The sequence below is a fragment of the Micropterus salmoides genome, unplaced genomic scaffold, assembly GCF_014851395.1.
Source record: "Micropterus salmoides isolate LMB-PRFRI ecotype aquatic unplaced genomic scaffold, ASM1485139v1 Ms_hic_scaffold_11, whole genome shotgun sequence".
In the NCBI taxonomy this organism is placed as follows: domain Eukaryota; kingdom Metazoa; phylum Chordata; class Actinopteri; order Centrarchiformes; family Centrarchidae; genus Micropterus; species Micropterus salmoides.
The window spans coordinates 11,321,894-11,339,157 of NW_024040152.1; the positions used below are offsets into that span (position 1 = coordinate 11,321,894).

Here is a 17,264-nt window from a genome sequence, read left to right on the forward strand (position 1 = left end):
CAATATTTCATGTTACTGTTACTCATATCATATCAGTAGATTTTGATGCTATATCTAATATTGCATCAACCCCACACATTTGTAAACTGCCCATATATTGTACCAGGCTTTTGTGGGATTGAAATCATAAAAGATTTGAGAATTCATAGAATCATACCAAAGGCTGTATGTTAGAGATTAACTAAAATAGAGGTTCATCCTCTGGGGAACATCGATGTGTTCAGTACAACCTGCCCATTATATTTTGGCATTTCTTGTGTAAAAGTGGACATTTTGACCTCATGGTCACACCAGAGTGTAATAATCACATGGGGATCATGAATATTCACAGCTAATCTATAGAAATCTGGCAAGAGGTTATTGAGAAATCTTGCTCAAATTACTAATGTCAGACAGCCAAATGTAAAATTCAGATAGACATATAGCTCAGTTCATTGTTTAATCTGAACATTATGGAGTATTTATACCAACATTTTGAAAGAAATATTTATTATTTCTATAACTATAATAAGTAAGTATTTAAGAAGTGAAATAAAGTAGTCTATGGAGATAAAGTCAGCTTTCTGTGTAACACCAGATGCCAGAGAGTCATATAACCCTCTGTGGCCAACAAACTAAACCCTAGTTATGACTTACAAATCTTCTGATCAGCCAATAGAATTATACAGAGGATTTCAGAAATAAGTTTAGCTATAACTGCAAAAAGCAAATTTACATTTAGATAACTCATGGTATTCATGTCCAAGTAGATGAATAAAAGAAAAATGAATGAATCATAAACACCACTTTTAAATATGGCACAAATGATCTGTAACTTAGTGTACAGAGAATCTAGTGTTTCTGCTGGCTTGATGTTTCGTTGCTGGCCACTTGCCAGTCGGCCTTATCAGTTTTGGTAAAACTGTGGTAGGCATTTTCAAATTAGGATTTCCACCAGCTAAATGGACTTATCATTTGCAAATAAAAGGTTGGTATGCAGTTGAAAGATCCGGAATAAGCAGGTTCTGCAACTATGTATATTTACTGCTGAAATATAGCCTATTTTAAGTGGCACATACATATTTGTGGCAAATAAAAACTGCAGCCTACACTAGCTACTCCCTTTAGGACTGCTATAGTGAGTTATCGACAGAATGATGTAATTACAGGGGGACTTATTAGTTTATTGTATAGGCTACTTCTAATACACGGTCCATTGACTGAACTCCCGTCACCGCATGTTACGAAGGTGTTTTGACAGATGTCGGTGAAGGCGGAAGGAAATATGAACCTCTGAGTCGCACGCAGCGGTCACACCCCCTCTGAACACCGCAGACTCTAGCCGGCACACACATACCCACACACATTGACATAAGCTGGGCACAACAGTGCTGACACAGAAGACCAGGGAGAAATAGTCTTTAACCCATTTCTTCAACGTCACATCGTGCTGCCTGAATGTGACGCGACAACGCACCTGGTAAGGACTTTATTGTTTTTATTTTTCCCCATTTGCTCAGGAAATAAATATACAGTAAAGAATGCATTTTCAGTGGCAGCAATATGGAAAACGAGGCGTACAGTCGTTTAAAGGGAAGTTGCGCAGCAAGATGATCAAGCCATAAAAGTCACGAAATATTATTTGCCGCGAACCTTCGAAATGACATTTATAGGCACAAATGGCGACTGTAAAAGTATCAGTATTTGGCCAGTGCGTTGTTACACCATATAGTATGTTATCTTCAGTTCTGGATGTTACTCTGAATGTTACGTATGTCCTGATAGAATTGTTATTTTCCGTGTAAATGATGCACATGAGGAAACTCCAGAATGCACTGTCCATCTCCATCCAGGACATAACCCACTGGCTTTGATATGCTTTCATTTGGAGTAAGGTGATGTCATTTGAAGGAGTAGCTATATTGAAAGTATCTTTGAAATAAGGGTTGAATCATTTGCTGGAAGCTCAGCAGGATTCCTATCTTGAAATAGCATTATCCTGTCAACATTTATACTTGAACATTGTTTAATCGTTCAGTGATTTTCAAAGTGCTTCCTCGGACCACCAGAGCATTCAAAGGGGACCTCAATACAAGGAGTTGTTTAATTTGACCAGTTATATAACAGCTTTTAGTGGTTAGCACAATGACAGAATGGCTGTTGTGATTGCAGGTTTCACCAAGTTGTCCCTCCACCTAGTGTAAACAGCTACAAACTTGAACCAAGCCTTCCAAGTCATATATAGCAACATGAATTGTCTCTTGCACTAGTTTCCTGTAAATGCTTATCTAAAATCGGTTTTGTGGTGCAATGTGAATATATTTCTGGGATCCAGTGATGCGCAAAAGTTTGAAAACATTATCATGCAATTTCCTGTTGGGCTGCAGGATCCTGGTTGATCCTCTTTAACAAATACCAGCTGTACTAAAGTACACAAAATGAAAAGGTGTGTCTAAGTATGCTGGCATGAACTGAAGTAGCACTATAATATTTAGTTTTGTTTTCACTTTTGTGTGTGCCCTTTTCTTTTCTTTGTTATTTAAATCAACTTACTATGTGAATGTGGCTTGAAATCTTTGCTAAAATTGACAAAGATGGTGCTCACATTTGTGCTATTTCTTTAAAGAATAAAGCTTTAATGTGTGCAAGCAACTGGCACAAAACACCCATGCAGATTTTGGAAATGTAAAACAATAACTCATCATTTGCTAGGCTGTTTCCAGATGACCGAAATAGAGAGGAGAGGACCCTCGGTTGATGAGTTCCTCCTTGTATGCAGCAGAGTTCCACAGGCTTGGTGATGACAGCTGAGAAGCATGTCGGTGTAAGGATGCCTCAGTGACACTCTGCTGTATGCCATTTTTCAAGTCAAAAGTAGCCTCATAAACACATCGTACAAACCATACGGTGGCAGATGCTTTTGTTGTAAGAATTAAATGATAAAAAGCTGCACATTTCCTCAGGTGGGATTGGCTCCAGCACGCAATCCTGTACGCAGGATAAGCGGTCGATGATGGATGGATGGATGGACGTTAGAAGGAAGTTAGCTGCAACTGGAATGATGTTATCATTAAACTTGTGACAAAGTTCAGTGCCAAGCTGAATGGTCAGTCATTTTAGGTGATTGAGCAAAGGATAAGATTGGACGCAATCTCTGCATGAGGTCATCCGTTTGTCATTCTAGTTACAGTAACTCCCTTAAGACAAACAATAGTCAGTTAATACTCATGAACATGTAACTGAATAATTCAAGCTATTCAGAATTGTTTTGGGGTGTTTTTACGTTTAATAACCCACGAAGGAAGCTGAAAGTTTTATCTTGCTTTAAACAGCACTGGCAGTGGCTCTGCTATCCATTAACTGCCTCAGCATGAGAAGTCTCTTGAGGGAATACTAAGAGGGACTGCCACATTTCAATAACTAAAGATTGTGCCAATGACAGTTGCTGTGGCTTTTCTGAAATAGTGAGCGGGGTGTCTCAGGGGCACATACAGATAGCAAATGTGATTCCAGCTGCCACTGTGGCATCCCAGTCTTAATGATAGGGCAGTTGATTGAGTGGTGTGTTTCTTTTCATACGCTTTGAGCTGTGTATCGAGTTGCCGGACCATTGTTGATCAGAGCTACTTTTGCCATTACATGAAATAAACAGGTGATGAGGATTACACAGCTGTCGTTCTCTACTCCAAAGGGGAGTCTTAATCATGTGTGTGTGTGCGTGGACTTTTATCCATATGAGAACCATTATCAGTTTAATTCTGTTTTATTATCCAAAACATTATAATTCACCCTAGCCTGTTCGGTTTAGTTCATTTTGGTTAGCTGCAATTATTTTCTAATCTACAATGTAGAATACCTGCCTTTCTAGTTTTGCATGTTGTTCCTGTTGATACTGTATTGTTCTAAGTTGACAGCCAAGGCTGTCCATTCAGATGCTAGTTATACAAGTTCAAAATTATATTTTTGTGAAGAATTCTATCTTTGGTTATTTATTGTTATAATTACCAATAGAGTCTATTTTATTATGATTCTGACAATTGACACCTGACAATTCAATCTTTAGATAATCAAAAACTGCTATGATAATCGAGACTGAAACCAGGAAGTTCAACTTAAACCGGGAAACATGTTGTGTTTCTAGCCACTGTGGTGCCGTTTTTGACTGCATCATCAAGTCTAGGATTTGGTACAGAGTTATATAATTTCAGTGGTTGATAGGGTGGAGTTGGTGAAGTAATTAGTTCACTGTTCAGATGTTGTAAAAGTGAGAAACCTGAAAAAGTGTAATTAACTAAAAGTCCTCACAAGTATAGTAGTAAGACACATGTTTGTCGGCAACTGCATTTGTATGTCTAGTTGTGAATGATTAAACACAAAGCCTACCACAGCCTTTTTGGAGAGGCTGAAATCTCAGTGATTAGGCTGCCGACCACACAGTGTGGGGCAAGGACAGCTGCAGCTGGTTATCAATCGAGCGTTCAGAGTGAGGCTATCGTAACTCCCACTGTTCAATTCTACCAACCAGTTTTTATATTGAATACTGAAGGCAAGGGCAGTCCTCTTTCTTACACACACACACTAAATATATATGTAGTCACACTTTGGTAAAATAATATTCTTGTGTGTTAATAAAGCAGTAATAATGTAATAGTTACTTTGGCTGGGGATCCTTAGCTCTGTATAGCTGTTTTGTATACAGTATCTGCTGAAACTCATTCAAAGTTTTCAAGGAAACTATTTTCAGCCATATGAAAGTGCCTTAAAGACAAATGTGGTTTAAGCATTTTATCACAGTTATTATAACAGACAGACAAATCTATGAGACTTAAACTCGTAAAAATGTCCTAAGGATTTGGTATATAAAGCATAATTAAGAAGGCTGTTATATCTTATTTATTTTATCTTATTTATTTAACTGTTTAGCTACCACATGCTAGAAAGGGGCACATCTGAATGTCATTCTCGAAATGTGCACAGTAAGCTGCTAAATTGACGGTCTGTTGAAACTGGACCTTCAGGAAATTATTCTCTGAAAGCCAAAAACAACAAGCTGCCAGAAATGAGGAGAGTGGGATGTTTGTGGAGCACGAGGTGGAGGCGGGGGAAGATGGATCCATTTCAATGAGTTTCAAAAATAGTAGAAAGGAGGCACACTGGGACCACCATGTGATGGCTTGTGCTGCTTTTGAAATCCACGTCATGCATCATCAGGCAATTTCCTTCTTCCAAAGTCCGTGAAGATGAGTCTCATATTGAAAAATCAATTATTTGATCCCTGGCCTTCACTGTACCCTCAAGGATCATATGCCACAGATAATGCCTTGTGGACTTTGGAAAGAACTCCAACTATAGAATTGTATTTTTTGTTTAGTTAACCGTTTTCCTATCAGTCTAGTGGGGTGATGGTGACTGAAAGTATTTAACTCAGACTTATCAGGTGTGTGTTTAACAGTAACCAAGGCGTTTATTCACACAGGACAAGGCATATAAAAACAACCAAGCCGTGACTACTCTTTTCTGTGAAGATGCCTACATTTGTTTAATATGGTGTGAAAAAACATTTAGCAGCTGTGCATTCACTGCACTTAGGCCTGTTCTATTCGACAAGCAAAATATGGTCTTTCCTCAAAATGATCCGCTCAGTTGTTGGAAAAAAAATATTTTAAGCCACATCAGTTCACATCTTCAACTTTCTCTCATCACATTCTCAAGATGTTCAAAGTGGTGAGGCTTGGCAAGACGTATCAGTTAATCATTCGGAGAAATGCAGTGATAGGCTGAGACCGACTTAGAAGTAAAATAGTACTGAACAGGCTGGCTTTCCATATTTTTCACCTCATTTGAAAACTGTCTTCTGAAGACCGTGATTAGAGTTCAAACATTTCTATACCAGTTTTTATGTGTTACTGTATATCTTCTGCAGTGGAGGAAATAGAGGTATGGTATATCTTAATGATAACTGTATCTTTGTATTAGTGTTTTGTAGTGGGCTCAACAGTTCAGTAGTCAGATGACTGACGTAAGACTGCCCTCTATGCAAATGATCAGTGACTAAATAAAACTGGTTCTGTTGGGATGCCCTACACTACTCCAGATTGCCTTCTTTTTCACAGCTGTTCTCTTTCTTCACTCAGCTTTTGCATTAATACTGCTTTTGAGGCACATCTCTGATGGCTCATCTCTGTTGGATATTGTATTTCATGGATAATTGACTCTTGGCTTTCTTTAAATGTATTTTTCTTCTGCTCATTCAGTTGTTCACTCAGATGATTAATATCCATTGTATGCCGTCAGTGCCTTGAAAAGGTGATTGAATAACCACTTATTGTTTGCTTTCTAATATTTTCCAAAAATCGGCTCTACAACTCTTTATTTGTGACAGTTTGAGGTGGGCTGGCTGCAATGATGTCCAGGTCCACGAAATCTGCCTCGAGGTCTCGGAGCCGCTCAAGGTCCCGGTCAAGATCCCACTCCACCTCTCGCTCTAGAAGTCGCTCTAGATCCCGGTCCAGGAAGCGTCACTACAGGTAGTCTATTTTATGAACAATCCTCCTTTCTGGACAATCTATTGACTGTACTGTGTTTTTGTGGTCAAGATCAACTGCCTTTTACTTGACTGTTTAAGATGCCCTTGTGTTGCCACTCTGGAAGGGTATTATACAGTATGTACAAATGAAGAACGCCGTGACCCACCAAATGCTTTAAGTATAAATGACTGTGCACCAAAAAAAGTTGGTTGTCAAGAAGGAAAGAAAAACTGCAGGTGCAGCAGGGAAAGTGTTGCATCAGTATTGATCATCCTATGTTCCCTGCTAAGCTCCTTTTCCACTCAAATTCTATCTAGTAAATCTTGCCTTGTCCTAAACTACTGATCATAAAATGTACTGGTAAAATTTTACATGTAAAAAAATATATATGCAGGTAGTTTATTTGTGACAGTGGGAATGTCAACAAGCAGTTCTGTGTTTGGTTATAATCAGTGTTTCCTGTTAGCTACATGTGTGTTGATTTCCATATGCAAGATCTTGCCTTGTTCTGGACGCTGTGACTCTGGTTCTCATATGAACTGACAAAGCTGTTGTAGCATATTAATGGATTTGGTTGTGACCCAAACTCTGGAGTCGGCTTCTGTGTCAAGAGGAAATTGATGTATGAGAAAGAGTTCAGCTGTGGGTTAGTGAACTAACTTAAGTTGGAGTGGATATTACTGCAATGTGCACTGCATGTGAAAACATTTCCATATTAGTCGGCCACAGTAGCAAATGAATATTTTATCAAGATTTTTATCAAGAGGGCAGCATTTGTTGTTGGTTGCTTTGCTTAAATAAAAATGCCCTTGTAATAGGGTTATCTGTTGGCTCTGAGTGCATTCGAAAGAAAAGGGCTTCACTCTGATGTCTTTGTGGTTTCTGGCAGGATGACTGTATCATGGCAATAAAATGGCAAGGGTGGCTCATTTCCTGGCAGTGTCGCAGCACGTATTAAAATTAGCATTAAGAAGAGACATGGAAGGAATCTAATGGGTTACTCTTCCTCTTGAACCCACCTTGCACATGTGCAAATGGGTTTGTGGTCACACTGGAACTGTACAAGCCTGAATGCACAGATTTGCATAAAATTGTATAGTATATAAACACAAACCAAAAAAGCACAACACACCCACACACAAAAGTTATTTTCCTACATCTGCTGGGAAAAACATCCAACATAATAATAATCACTTAAAAAAGAAACGGTTCTAATTTGTTTGAGTTTTTTCTCAACTTCCCTCTGTCTCTTTCTTCAGACATCATCACCTTAGTACTTAAATTTGCCACAGATGTAGACTGTGTCTCAGCAAAACAGATTTCTCACATTGACATTTCTCAGTGACTTATCAAGTGTTTAACGAGAGTAACTAGAATTTATCTTGCTGAAATATAACAATAAGCAGACATTAAGATGTAGATGTCTGCATTATCTTGGTAACACTCAAAATAATAAATTGTGTTTAATTGGCATTATTGATAAAGCCTCACCAAACTGGTTGGACAGCCCACGTAGCTGCCAAACACAGTCAAAAGGATTCCAGTAGAATTTTTTTCCCCCTCTTATGGTCCATGTGACGCTCTACCAGAGCTGGCCAGAGGAGATGTATCTGTAGCTCGCACTGTGAGTGCGCAGTGCTGCTCAGTGCGCTGCCTTCTTTGAATCACTCTGTATTCCAATGAAAGAACACACTAGGTGAGTCCTGTGCTTCTTTAGGCTTTTTATATGGCTTTGGAATGCGTTTGCATGTAGCGTGGTACTGCTTTGCTTTGTCAATTTAGAATAGTGTTCTGCAATGTACTGTAGGCTTTGTATGCAATTGTACATTTCGTTAGTTGTTAGCAAGTTACTTTTTTTTTATTGACAATTGAAAAAAAGTTGCTAAAGATATAGTTGTGGAAGAAAAACTTAACAAAACATTACAGAACTACTTTGATGTCTAATTTAGATTTGCAACATTCATAATCTCAAGAGGTGTCTGTGGAAAGTAAGGGATGTTGTGTCGACATGCGGTTAGTCTTAAAAGAGCATGTTGGGCTCATTTAATCATTGATTTGAACAAGAGAATATACTGTATCATGGTTCATAATCTTAAGACTGTGTTCCTTAAGGTTCAGGATAGAGAACAAAATAAGGGGTTTTATGAGAAGTGCAGCAGAGCCACCATGTGGACTTATCTGACCCTGCAGCTTGGCTCAAAACCACACTGAAATCTCTGCTTTTCTCCATGCAGTGCTCCTTTGTGGGTTCCTATATATACACACACACACATGCATATGTTTTGCCAATTCCAAATGATATATGGATGCCGGATGCAACTGCACATCTATATATTATGTGTTTTTTGGTATTATGCTGCGTATTTCTTTTCCATATGTTAGGCGTGACTGATTTAAGTGGCAATCGGCTGAGTAGTATTTTTTTTCCCGGTGTGTCTTTCTCTCAGCATTTGGTATAAAGTGGTGATCGCTGAGGTTTTACTGCCCCAAAGGTTTATGAGTGAAGCAGTCAATCATTTCATCATTGTCTATTTAGCCATTGTGACATTTAGTGCACTACAGTGTTCTTTGTCCCTTTATTCTAAGACAAGACAATGTCCGGCTTTTACTGACCAAGTTGAGCTACATTTGTGTCATCGTGTGTGTGTGTGTGTGTGTGTGTGTGTGTGTGTGTGTGTGTGTGTGTGTGTGTGTGTGTATTCATAAAATGTCACATTTTGTAGTTATCTCTATGTTTAGAGGTTGTCAATTAGAGTTTCAGCAATTGTTGTATTACTAGATTGCATTACTATCCTAAAAAGTAAAAAAAAACCTGGAAATTAAGTAATACCTATGTGCTTTATTTTCCCCCTTGCTTTCGTTCACAGATCTAGGTCTCGGTCATGGTCAAGATCTCATTCTCCATCTCATAACCGGGAGAAGAAATATCAGAGGGGGTACCAGAACAGTCGTGAGTTCCGGGGCTACCACCGCGGCTTCCGGAGGCCGTACAACTTCAGGGGCAGAGGGCGGGGTTACTTCCCACGTGGGCGCTACCAGCGTGGCGGAGGGGGTGGTGGCTATAACAACAACAACAACTTCCGGCCGAACTGGAAGAATTACAAGCAGCACCCTCAAACACAGCAACAACAGCAACAGCAAAACCATTCACGAGGACGATCTCACAACCTCCAGAAACGCTCAGGAAGCCCCCCTCATGGTCCCTCTCACCACTCTGACCGATCCTCCTCTCCATTATCCAGACACTCACAACATTCTCCCTCTTCCTCACACTCCTCCTCACCCAAATGCAGGCCAGCCTCATTGCTGACTAACCAAAACTCCAAAGATGTGAAAGAGGAGCTCTCAGCCTCCAAGGAGGTCCAAAAAGGGGGTGGGGGAGATGGGGAGCCAGTGGAGCTCGCCGGGGTGCTGGCAGGAGATGGAAAAGAAGGTGCAGTCAGTGGGAAAACTGAGGGGAACTGTCAGGGCCCGACAGACTGCAACAGCAGTCAAAAGTCAACGAGTCCTCAGGCGATCTCTGCTGTCATTGTTGGTCAGAACAGCCAAACTACTAATCAGTCTAGTCCCTCCCCTAAATTCACAAACGACATCAGCAATGGTGCCCCCTCCTGGCCGATGGGGGGTAGTTCATCCACAACAAAAAAGCCCTCACATGAAGGTCTAAATCCAATGCTTTCCAGCTTTGACTTCTTCTCCAACAAAGAATACCTGGATGGAGATAAAACAGCAATCTCCATTGCCTTCGGAAAGTAAGATTGATTTTACTATTTTTCTCAAATATAAATAATTTACAATGAATAATTCTGACATTGTTCTAGCAAACTATCCAAGCTTTGAAGATAGAGCAATGTTATTAATTAATAGCATTGGGTTTGAAAGTTTTGTGTTTTCATGTGTGGTTGTCATGACACACCAAAATAAAATGTTGGTATTTAGGGGGATTCGGAATGATTTGCCAAAATGCAGTTTTTCCATTGAGATTTCATATGCTTTTATGTCATAGATAAAATACTTATTTGTCACAAAAAAATATATATTGTTGAGGCTCTAATATGACATCTTAGATAATCACCTGTAAGTTAAATTCTTGCAGTTGTCTCTCAAGTTGCATGCCCAGTTAGATGCAGTTCTCTCTTTTTCCTCGTTTAGGTTTTTGGAGGAGCAAAATAAAAAAGCTAAAGCTTGGGAAAATGGCAAGAACCCAGAAGCAAATGATGTGGATATGGAAAAAGAGAAAGTAAATGGTAAAGCATCCGTCTCTGACTCAATGTCAAGAAAATACAAAGAGGACATTGATGGTGAAGTGTCTCTGAACAGCTTGTTGAAAGCTTCTCCTTTTCTGTCTGCTGATGGGGAGGACGAGGAAAAGATGATAATCAAGCGTTATTCAAAGTCACTTCACAAAGACTGGAATAATGGGGATGAGTCCTCTAAACCAAAGAGCAAGGTCACTCACTCAGCCCAGGAACTGTTTGAGGAATGTTTTGGCAAATGGCAGAATATGGCACAGGTAACCAACAGTGACCTTGACGCCATGGTAGAGGACATATATCCCAGTCAAAAGCAGGATAAAGCAGCGGCCATTGCTGCAGTCCTCGCCAAGAGGGAGTTAGCAGGAACATTTGAGGAACTGCCCCCAGACATGGTTGGTAAAGCCAAGAAGATGGGAAAGTCTCCCCCTATCCTATCTCCTACACTAAAACCAAGGAGGAACTCTGACAGAGAGATGTTTATGATCAGGGGAGAGGACTTGCCTTTCATGTCCTCAAGAAAACAGGAAGCAAAATTAAATGTCAGAATGGATTTCCTTGGAGATAGCCTAATAAGGTGAGTTTCATATAATGGTTTCTGGTCCCATAAGTCATTTCTGTACATCCAAATGCAGGCTTTGAAATAGTAAGGGCACTTTTGCTGTAAACCGATGATTTACAGATTTCTGTAGAGAATGATGTATATTAATAAATGCATTTTCTGCATTGGTTTCCTTGTTTGAATGTTTAATCTGATCAGAGAACAACATGGTTTCTGCTTTATCCCCAGAGCTACAGACTAAAAAAACATGTTGTTTTTGTCATTTTCAGCTCTTCTGATATTTTAGCTGAGGAGCGACAGTTGTCTCAGGATCTTGTGCAGTCCTCAAAAAAGGATCAGGAGTTCCGCTCTATCTTTCAACATGTTCCGAATGCTCAGTTACAGAGGAGTCCCTCTGAGCTGTTTGCTCAACACATTGTCACCATTGTTCACCACATTAAAGGTGAGTCGTCACTTCTCTTGTTGTCCTCATATATATAATTAACAACAAAGAGTGGAGTAATCTCATACATATACACACACACACACACACACACACACACACACACACACACACACACACACTTCAGTTATTCAATTCAATGCAGCATCACAGTTGGATGGAAAATTGACACTAGAAGCACTAACAACTTTAACAGCTGTTTTTACTGTCTCCATGTACAGCTCAGCACTTCCCCTCCTCTGGAATTACTTTAAACGAGCGATTCACCATGTACCAAAGACGAGCTGCAGAGAAGGAAATGATGAAGCCAAGAAAAAGCCCAGAGATACACAGGTAGAGTCGCCTACTGAGTGACCCTCTCACCTTCTGTGTGCTGTGGCTTCACCTCCTCTTTTAACAGCTTTCAGGTATTTCTCTCACTTTTCCTACCTGAAAATCAACAGACTATCTTGGCTTATTTGTTCTCATGCTCAGTGGAGGTCAGTTTTATTTTCCCACCAACCTTTTTCTGTTTTATGTCGTCTTTGCTGTTCAGTGTCGCTCACGGTTTGTTGTTTTGGCCCCTGTACCGTGGTTCTTGTACTATGTGCATTTAATTATCTTGTCTTAACTGTGTTTCTTTCTCACAGGAGAATTGATGTTTCACCAAGAGCTTTTAAGAAACACTCTCAACTTTTTGAGGCGATGAAAAGCTCAGAGGATGGCACTTACAAGGTGACTGAACATTTTGCAGTATGAAGTATGTTGGAAAAACAAACAACAGCAAACCAGTGTGCAAGCCAGATGCCTTTAGACTGCACTCTCTTAAAGCCTGTGGCTTTCCTTGAAGGGAGATGCACAAAGTCTAAGAAATGCAAATGCAAAATAAGGCACTTTGACTTTGTTGTTTGTTATATATCGCCTTCACACATGGTGAAATGGTTAGACTGTGGGCACAAGCCTGATCCAGGCTAATGAATCATATAAGTTGAGAAATGGAAGCCACTGTGCCAAAGCTGTTCAAAGGACTCTAAGCAATTGTCTTCGTAAGTATTCTTTAAAAAATAAGGAACGGAATTAACCAACAACAGGCACTTTATGCACCTGTGCTTATATTTACATGCTTAACTTTCTGAGTAAACCCTCACACTATAGAATATATTGATGCTCTTGGACACCTATGGTCAATCATTTGTAAACATGATGTGCAAATACTACTAAAATGCATTAAACTAAGTAAACTCTTTGTTAATGCGCCATACTAGTGGTTTTGCCAGTCATACAACTATGAAGCGTGTATACTTCATAATAGGTACGAGCAACTATTTCCCAAAGCATACCTCAAAGTTTTTAGATTAGTTTCCTACCTTCCAGGCAGCTATTGATTTCAGTTCATGTCAGTACAATATGATAAGCAATATATCACTGACTTGAAACTTGCTTTATATAGGACATACATCACTGTGAACGATCCAGTGGTTGTTTGAAAACACACATACCTGAAGGCACCATGTCGCTGAGGCCCTGATGTTCAAAATGTGGAAAGTGGCTGCTGGAAGTCATGTTACACATACAAACAAGCAAGGGTGATGTGAAATATGCTGGTGCTGTTTGTTGCTGTTGTGCAGCAAATTCTTTTAGCCTTGGATGCTGGACTTTGCCGCAAGCATTTGAATGGACCAGTGAGGAGGTTTACAGAACACACTCTACTGACCGCTGACCTTCCAGTAGTGGAACTTTGACACAAAATAAAGCTGACTAAATGTTGACAGTGATGGATTGCCTATTTGAAGCAATAAAGTAGATTTTCTTACCATATTTAAATAGCTGCCTTGAAGGCAGAAAAATCCATTTAACAACATATGCTTTGGAGAATGGTTCAGACTTTTAGGTAATCCTAAAACATGCAAAACTACTGTTTTGGCCCTTGAAGTGCACTGGAAAAGTCGCTTAGTTTTACTCATGCCAGCTGGCTGTTACCCAGGTTTTCCCCTTTACCCATGGACCTCACTATTTAATTTACAAACCAGCTTGGCTGACAGCAGATTGATAGCATCTACGTGCTAATTCAAAGTCTGTCCACGACGTTGTGTTCTGTTTTGATTTGCTCAGGAGTGTGGAGAAAAAATGAAGGGTGACCCAATGGACCTTCGTCTGGATATTGAGCGCCGTAAAAAATATTCCACCCACGAAAGAGTTTATAATCAGGATCGGGGAGGAGATATAGAAGATTCCCCAGATTCTAGTAGAGAGAGATGTGTGGAAAAGTTCTCCAAATGCCACGAGAAATCAAAGTATGTTCAACTGCCCTACGCTTTGTACTCTTTCAAACTATCTACAAATAAGTTGAATACCGGTGTTCATCTACCCTGCATGTTAAACAGTTGTGCATGAAGGATTTTGCATATAACATTTATTCTTTTAGGAAAAGTAAGAAGAAGCGCTCTCGCTCAAGTTCGTCCTCATCTTCCTCATCCTCCAAGTCCCAAAAAGAAGATTTGCCCCATGGCAAGTCTGATCCCAAAGATAAAGGCTTTAACAGGACTCGACTGGATCAAAGGGAGTCCCCAGAGTCAGTTGAAAGAGGAAGGCCACGTGGAGGATTTGTAAGTTTGACCAATTATGTAGGAGCAGAGTTTGGAGCACTGACTTTTCAACTCCATGTCTTTTTCTCTAATTACAGCAAGTCAGAATCCGTGGAAGGGGCTGGAACAGAGGCAGTTATCAGGGAAACTGTAGTGACAACATGGAAAACATGGCAGTACACCCAAAAAATGAAGACTGGGACCCAGAGTACACTCCCAAGAGCAGAAAATACTACTTGGTAGGGGTGATTTCATTCCCATTCCTGCCTACCCATCTCTGTTTAAATTAACCACATGGTGTTATTTAATCTAATCTAGCTCAAGTTAGCACTTTTGGTTTCCTGACACACCTCCATGATTTTTCCACCTTTCTCTCAGCACGATGACAGAGACGGGGAGACAGAGTCCAAGTGGGTGGACAACCGAGGGCGAGGACGGGGAAGCTTCTCGCGTGGAAGGGCACGATTCATCATCCGCAAAGCCACTGGGGGCCCCAACACCAATAGCCCCAAATGGGCCCATGACAAGTTCCAGGTCAATGGGGAGCAAGGTGGCGCACATGAGGAGGAGAAAGGACAGGACCATAAAGAAGGCGAAATCGATGGAGAGAATACTTGAGTAGTGAAGCAATGTGCTGAAAATCTTAATTTTCTTCTGTGTTGTTATGGGATCTGTCTCAGTGATTTTATCCACCAAAATGAATTCATAAATGCAGATTACAATGTTTTAAGACTCTATCACTAGGAAAACGTGTAAGCTTTCATTTCAGCGTAGGCTACTCATTCGGATTTTCCACATCAGGATACAAATTATAACTAGTAGAAGCACTGTTTAAGGGTGAATTGCTGTTTTTTGCTTTATACAGTAAAGTGAAACTTTCAGTGTAGCATTTTGGTAATATACACACTTTTCTCATAGGAATAATTAAAAAATGACTCCTTAATGACATTTGCAATTTCAAGTAGCAAGAGAAAATCACACCATAGATCACGTCAGCTTGTGCCTTATACTTGTGGAAATGAAGAAATTTTTTGTGAGCAGCAAGCAATAGTTGTAGAGGTAAATGTATTCAAATCTTCAATTTTCAACTATGAGTTTTTTAAAAAGAAGGCTTGTTGTTTTGAGGTGTGTCTTGTCAGTTTGTTAAAATGACAGCAATAAGTACAGAGTAGTTCGTGTTGACGTAAAAACATCCCTGTTTAACCAATTGAGAACTCTACAAATGACCCTGATTAGACCATGGGACCAACTGTATGGGGGTCAAAGATTTTACTCTGCAACATATTTACAATACTAGCTGGCGGCACTGTTAGACTGTTATTAAATGTAATAGGTTGTTCATTAAACATTTTGCTGTCAAAGATATCTATACTTTACAGTAACTTTCTGATCTTGGATACCACTTATCAATGTGTGATATTATTGGGGTTATAAGTTTTCCTCCTAAGACACTCACTGTAGTTTTTGTACCTAGGCAGGGTTTTGACTTTGTCTGTAAAAGGAGAATTTGTTGTTGTAATTTGCTGTTTGAAAACTTTTTTCAGTCAATGATGATTTAATCAGTTATGTAAATCGTGTGCAATTATGTGATAGAAGAGGCTCAAGATTAGCATTTGTTTGTAGTTTGTAAGGAACAGAGATACAGGATAGTTTGTAGGACCAGGATTACAGTAAGGCTAATCCTAGAATAAGAATGTTTGCCTATCTCCAATATTCTTTTCTAGGATGTCTAGGATTAGGCTCATGTCTTTTTGGCCAACTACCCATACAACTGAATTACACAATTATTGTGCCTTGCTGTGGGTGCGCTGGTCTCATTTATACAATACAGGCCAACAGAATTGTTTAAAGGTTACCTGCTTAAGGAATATTGCTTTTTTTAAATAGATGTTACATTTCTTGGAGATTGTAAATTAAAGAGACACTGATTACTTTAATATTTGCATTGATTTGTCTTTTATTTTAAGTTATCTCAGGTATAAGAACAATTCAGATTTGAAATGCCACTTATTGCAGTTAATGTAATTTTTTTCATGGGAAGCAAGCTGCAGCTTGATTAATGTCCACAGCTAGACTCCCACCAATTTGCATGGTGACAATCAAAAGTATAGTTCATTAAGTGAATAATCATCTTGAGAACCAAAACCCAGCAGTGCCTAAATATAAATTTCAGTTCAGAGCCTTGTATTCTCCAGAAACAGAGCTCTGTGTCCAAGCACATTAATAGAGAGGTGAAGGGAAGGAAAAGATGTGGTAGGGAAAAAAGTGTACAAGCAATGGGGATAACCGCACCCTGGAGAGGATTGTGAAACAAAACCCATTCAAAAATGTGGGGGAGATTCACAAAGAGTGGACTGCAGCTGGAGTCAGTGCTTCAAGAACCACCACGCACAGACGTGTGCAAGACATGGGTTTCAGCTGTCGCATTCCTTGTGTCAAGCCACTCTTGAACAAGCGTCAGAAGTGTCTCGCCTGGGCTAAAGACAAAAAGGACTGGACTGCTGCTGAGTGGTCCAAAGTTATGGTCTCTGATGAAAGTAAATTTAGCATTTCCTTCCAATGGTCCCAGAGTCTGGAGGAAGAGAGGAGAGGCACAGAATCCACGTTGCTTCAACTCCAGTGTAAAGTTTCAGTGATGGTTTGGGTCTACCAGGAAGTTTTAGAGCACTTCATGCTTCCTGCTGCTGACCAACTTTATGGAGATGCAGATTTCATTTTCCAACAGGACTTGGCACCTGCACACAGTGCCAAAGCTACCAGTACCTGGTTTAAGGAACATGGTATCCCTGTTCTTAATTGGCCAGCAAACTCGCCTGACCTTAACCCTATAGAAAATCTATGGGTTATTGTGAAGAGAAAGATGCAATATGCCAGACCCAACAATGCAGAAGAGCTGAAGGCCACTATCAGAGCAACCTGGGATCTCATAACACCTGA

At 39.9% G+C, this 17,264-nt stretch overlaps 1 protein-coding gene across 3 annotated transcripts; it reads left to right on the plus strand.

The window, feature by feature from the left end:
• The first annotated feature begins 1,309 nt into the window (after positions 1–1,309).
• On the plus strand, positions 1,310–16,264 carry thrap3a (thyroid hormone receptor associated protein 3a). Of its 3 annotated transcripts, XM_038710877.1 has the most exons (12): positions 1,371–1,459; positions 6,234–6,285; positions 6,362–6,506; positions 9,374–10,258; positions 10,659–11,336; positions 11,591–11,763; positions 11,985–12,096; positions 12,393–12,477; positions 13,855–14,036; positions 14,168–14,348; positions 14,426–14,566; positions 14,706–16,264. In XM_038710877.1, the coding sequence occupies exons 3-12, from the start codon at positions 6,382–6,384 to the stop codon at positions 14,943–14,945; spliced, it is 2,802 nt and encodes a 933-aa protein (XP_038566805.1). In that variant the 5' UTR covers positions 1,371–1,459; positions 6,234–6,285; positions 6,362–6,381; the 3' UTR covers positions 14,946–16,264. The 3 variants fall into 3 exon arrangements, with proteins under 3 accessions (XP_038566804.1, XP_038566805.1, XP_038566806.1); XM_038710876.1 differs by lacking the exon at positions 6,234–6,285 and having other exon boundaries at positions 1,310–1,459; XM_038710878.1 differs by lacking the exons at positions 1,371–1,459; positions 6,234–6,285; positions 6,362–6,506 and adding an exon at positions 8,073–8,202.
• The last annotated feature ends 1,000 nt before the right edge of the window (positions 16,265–17,264 follow it).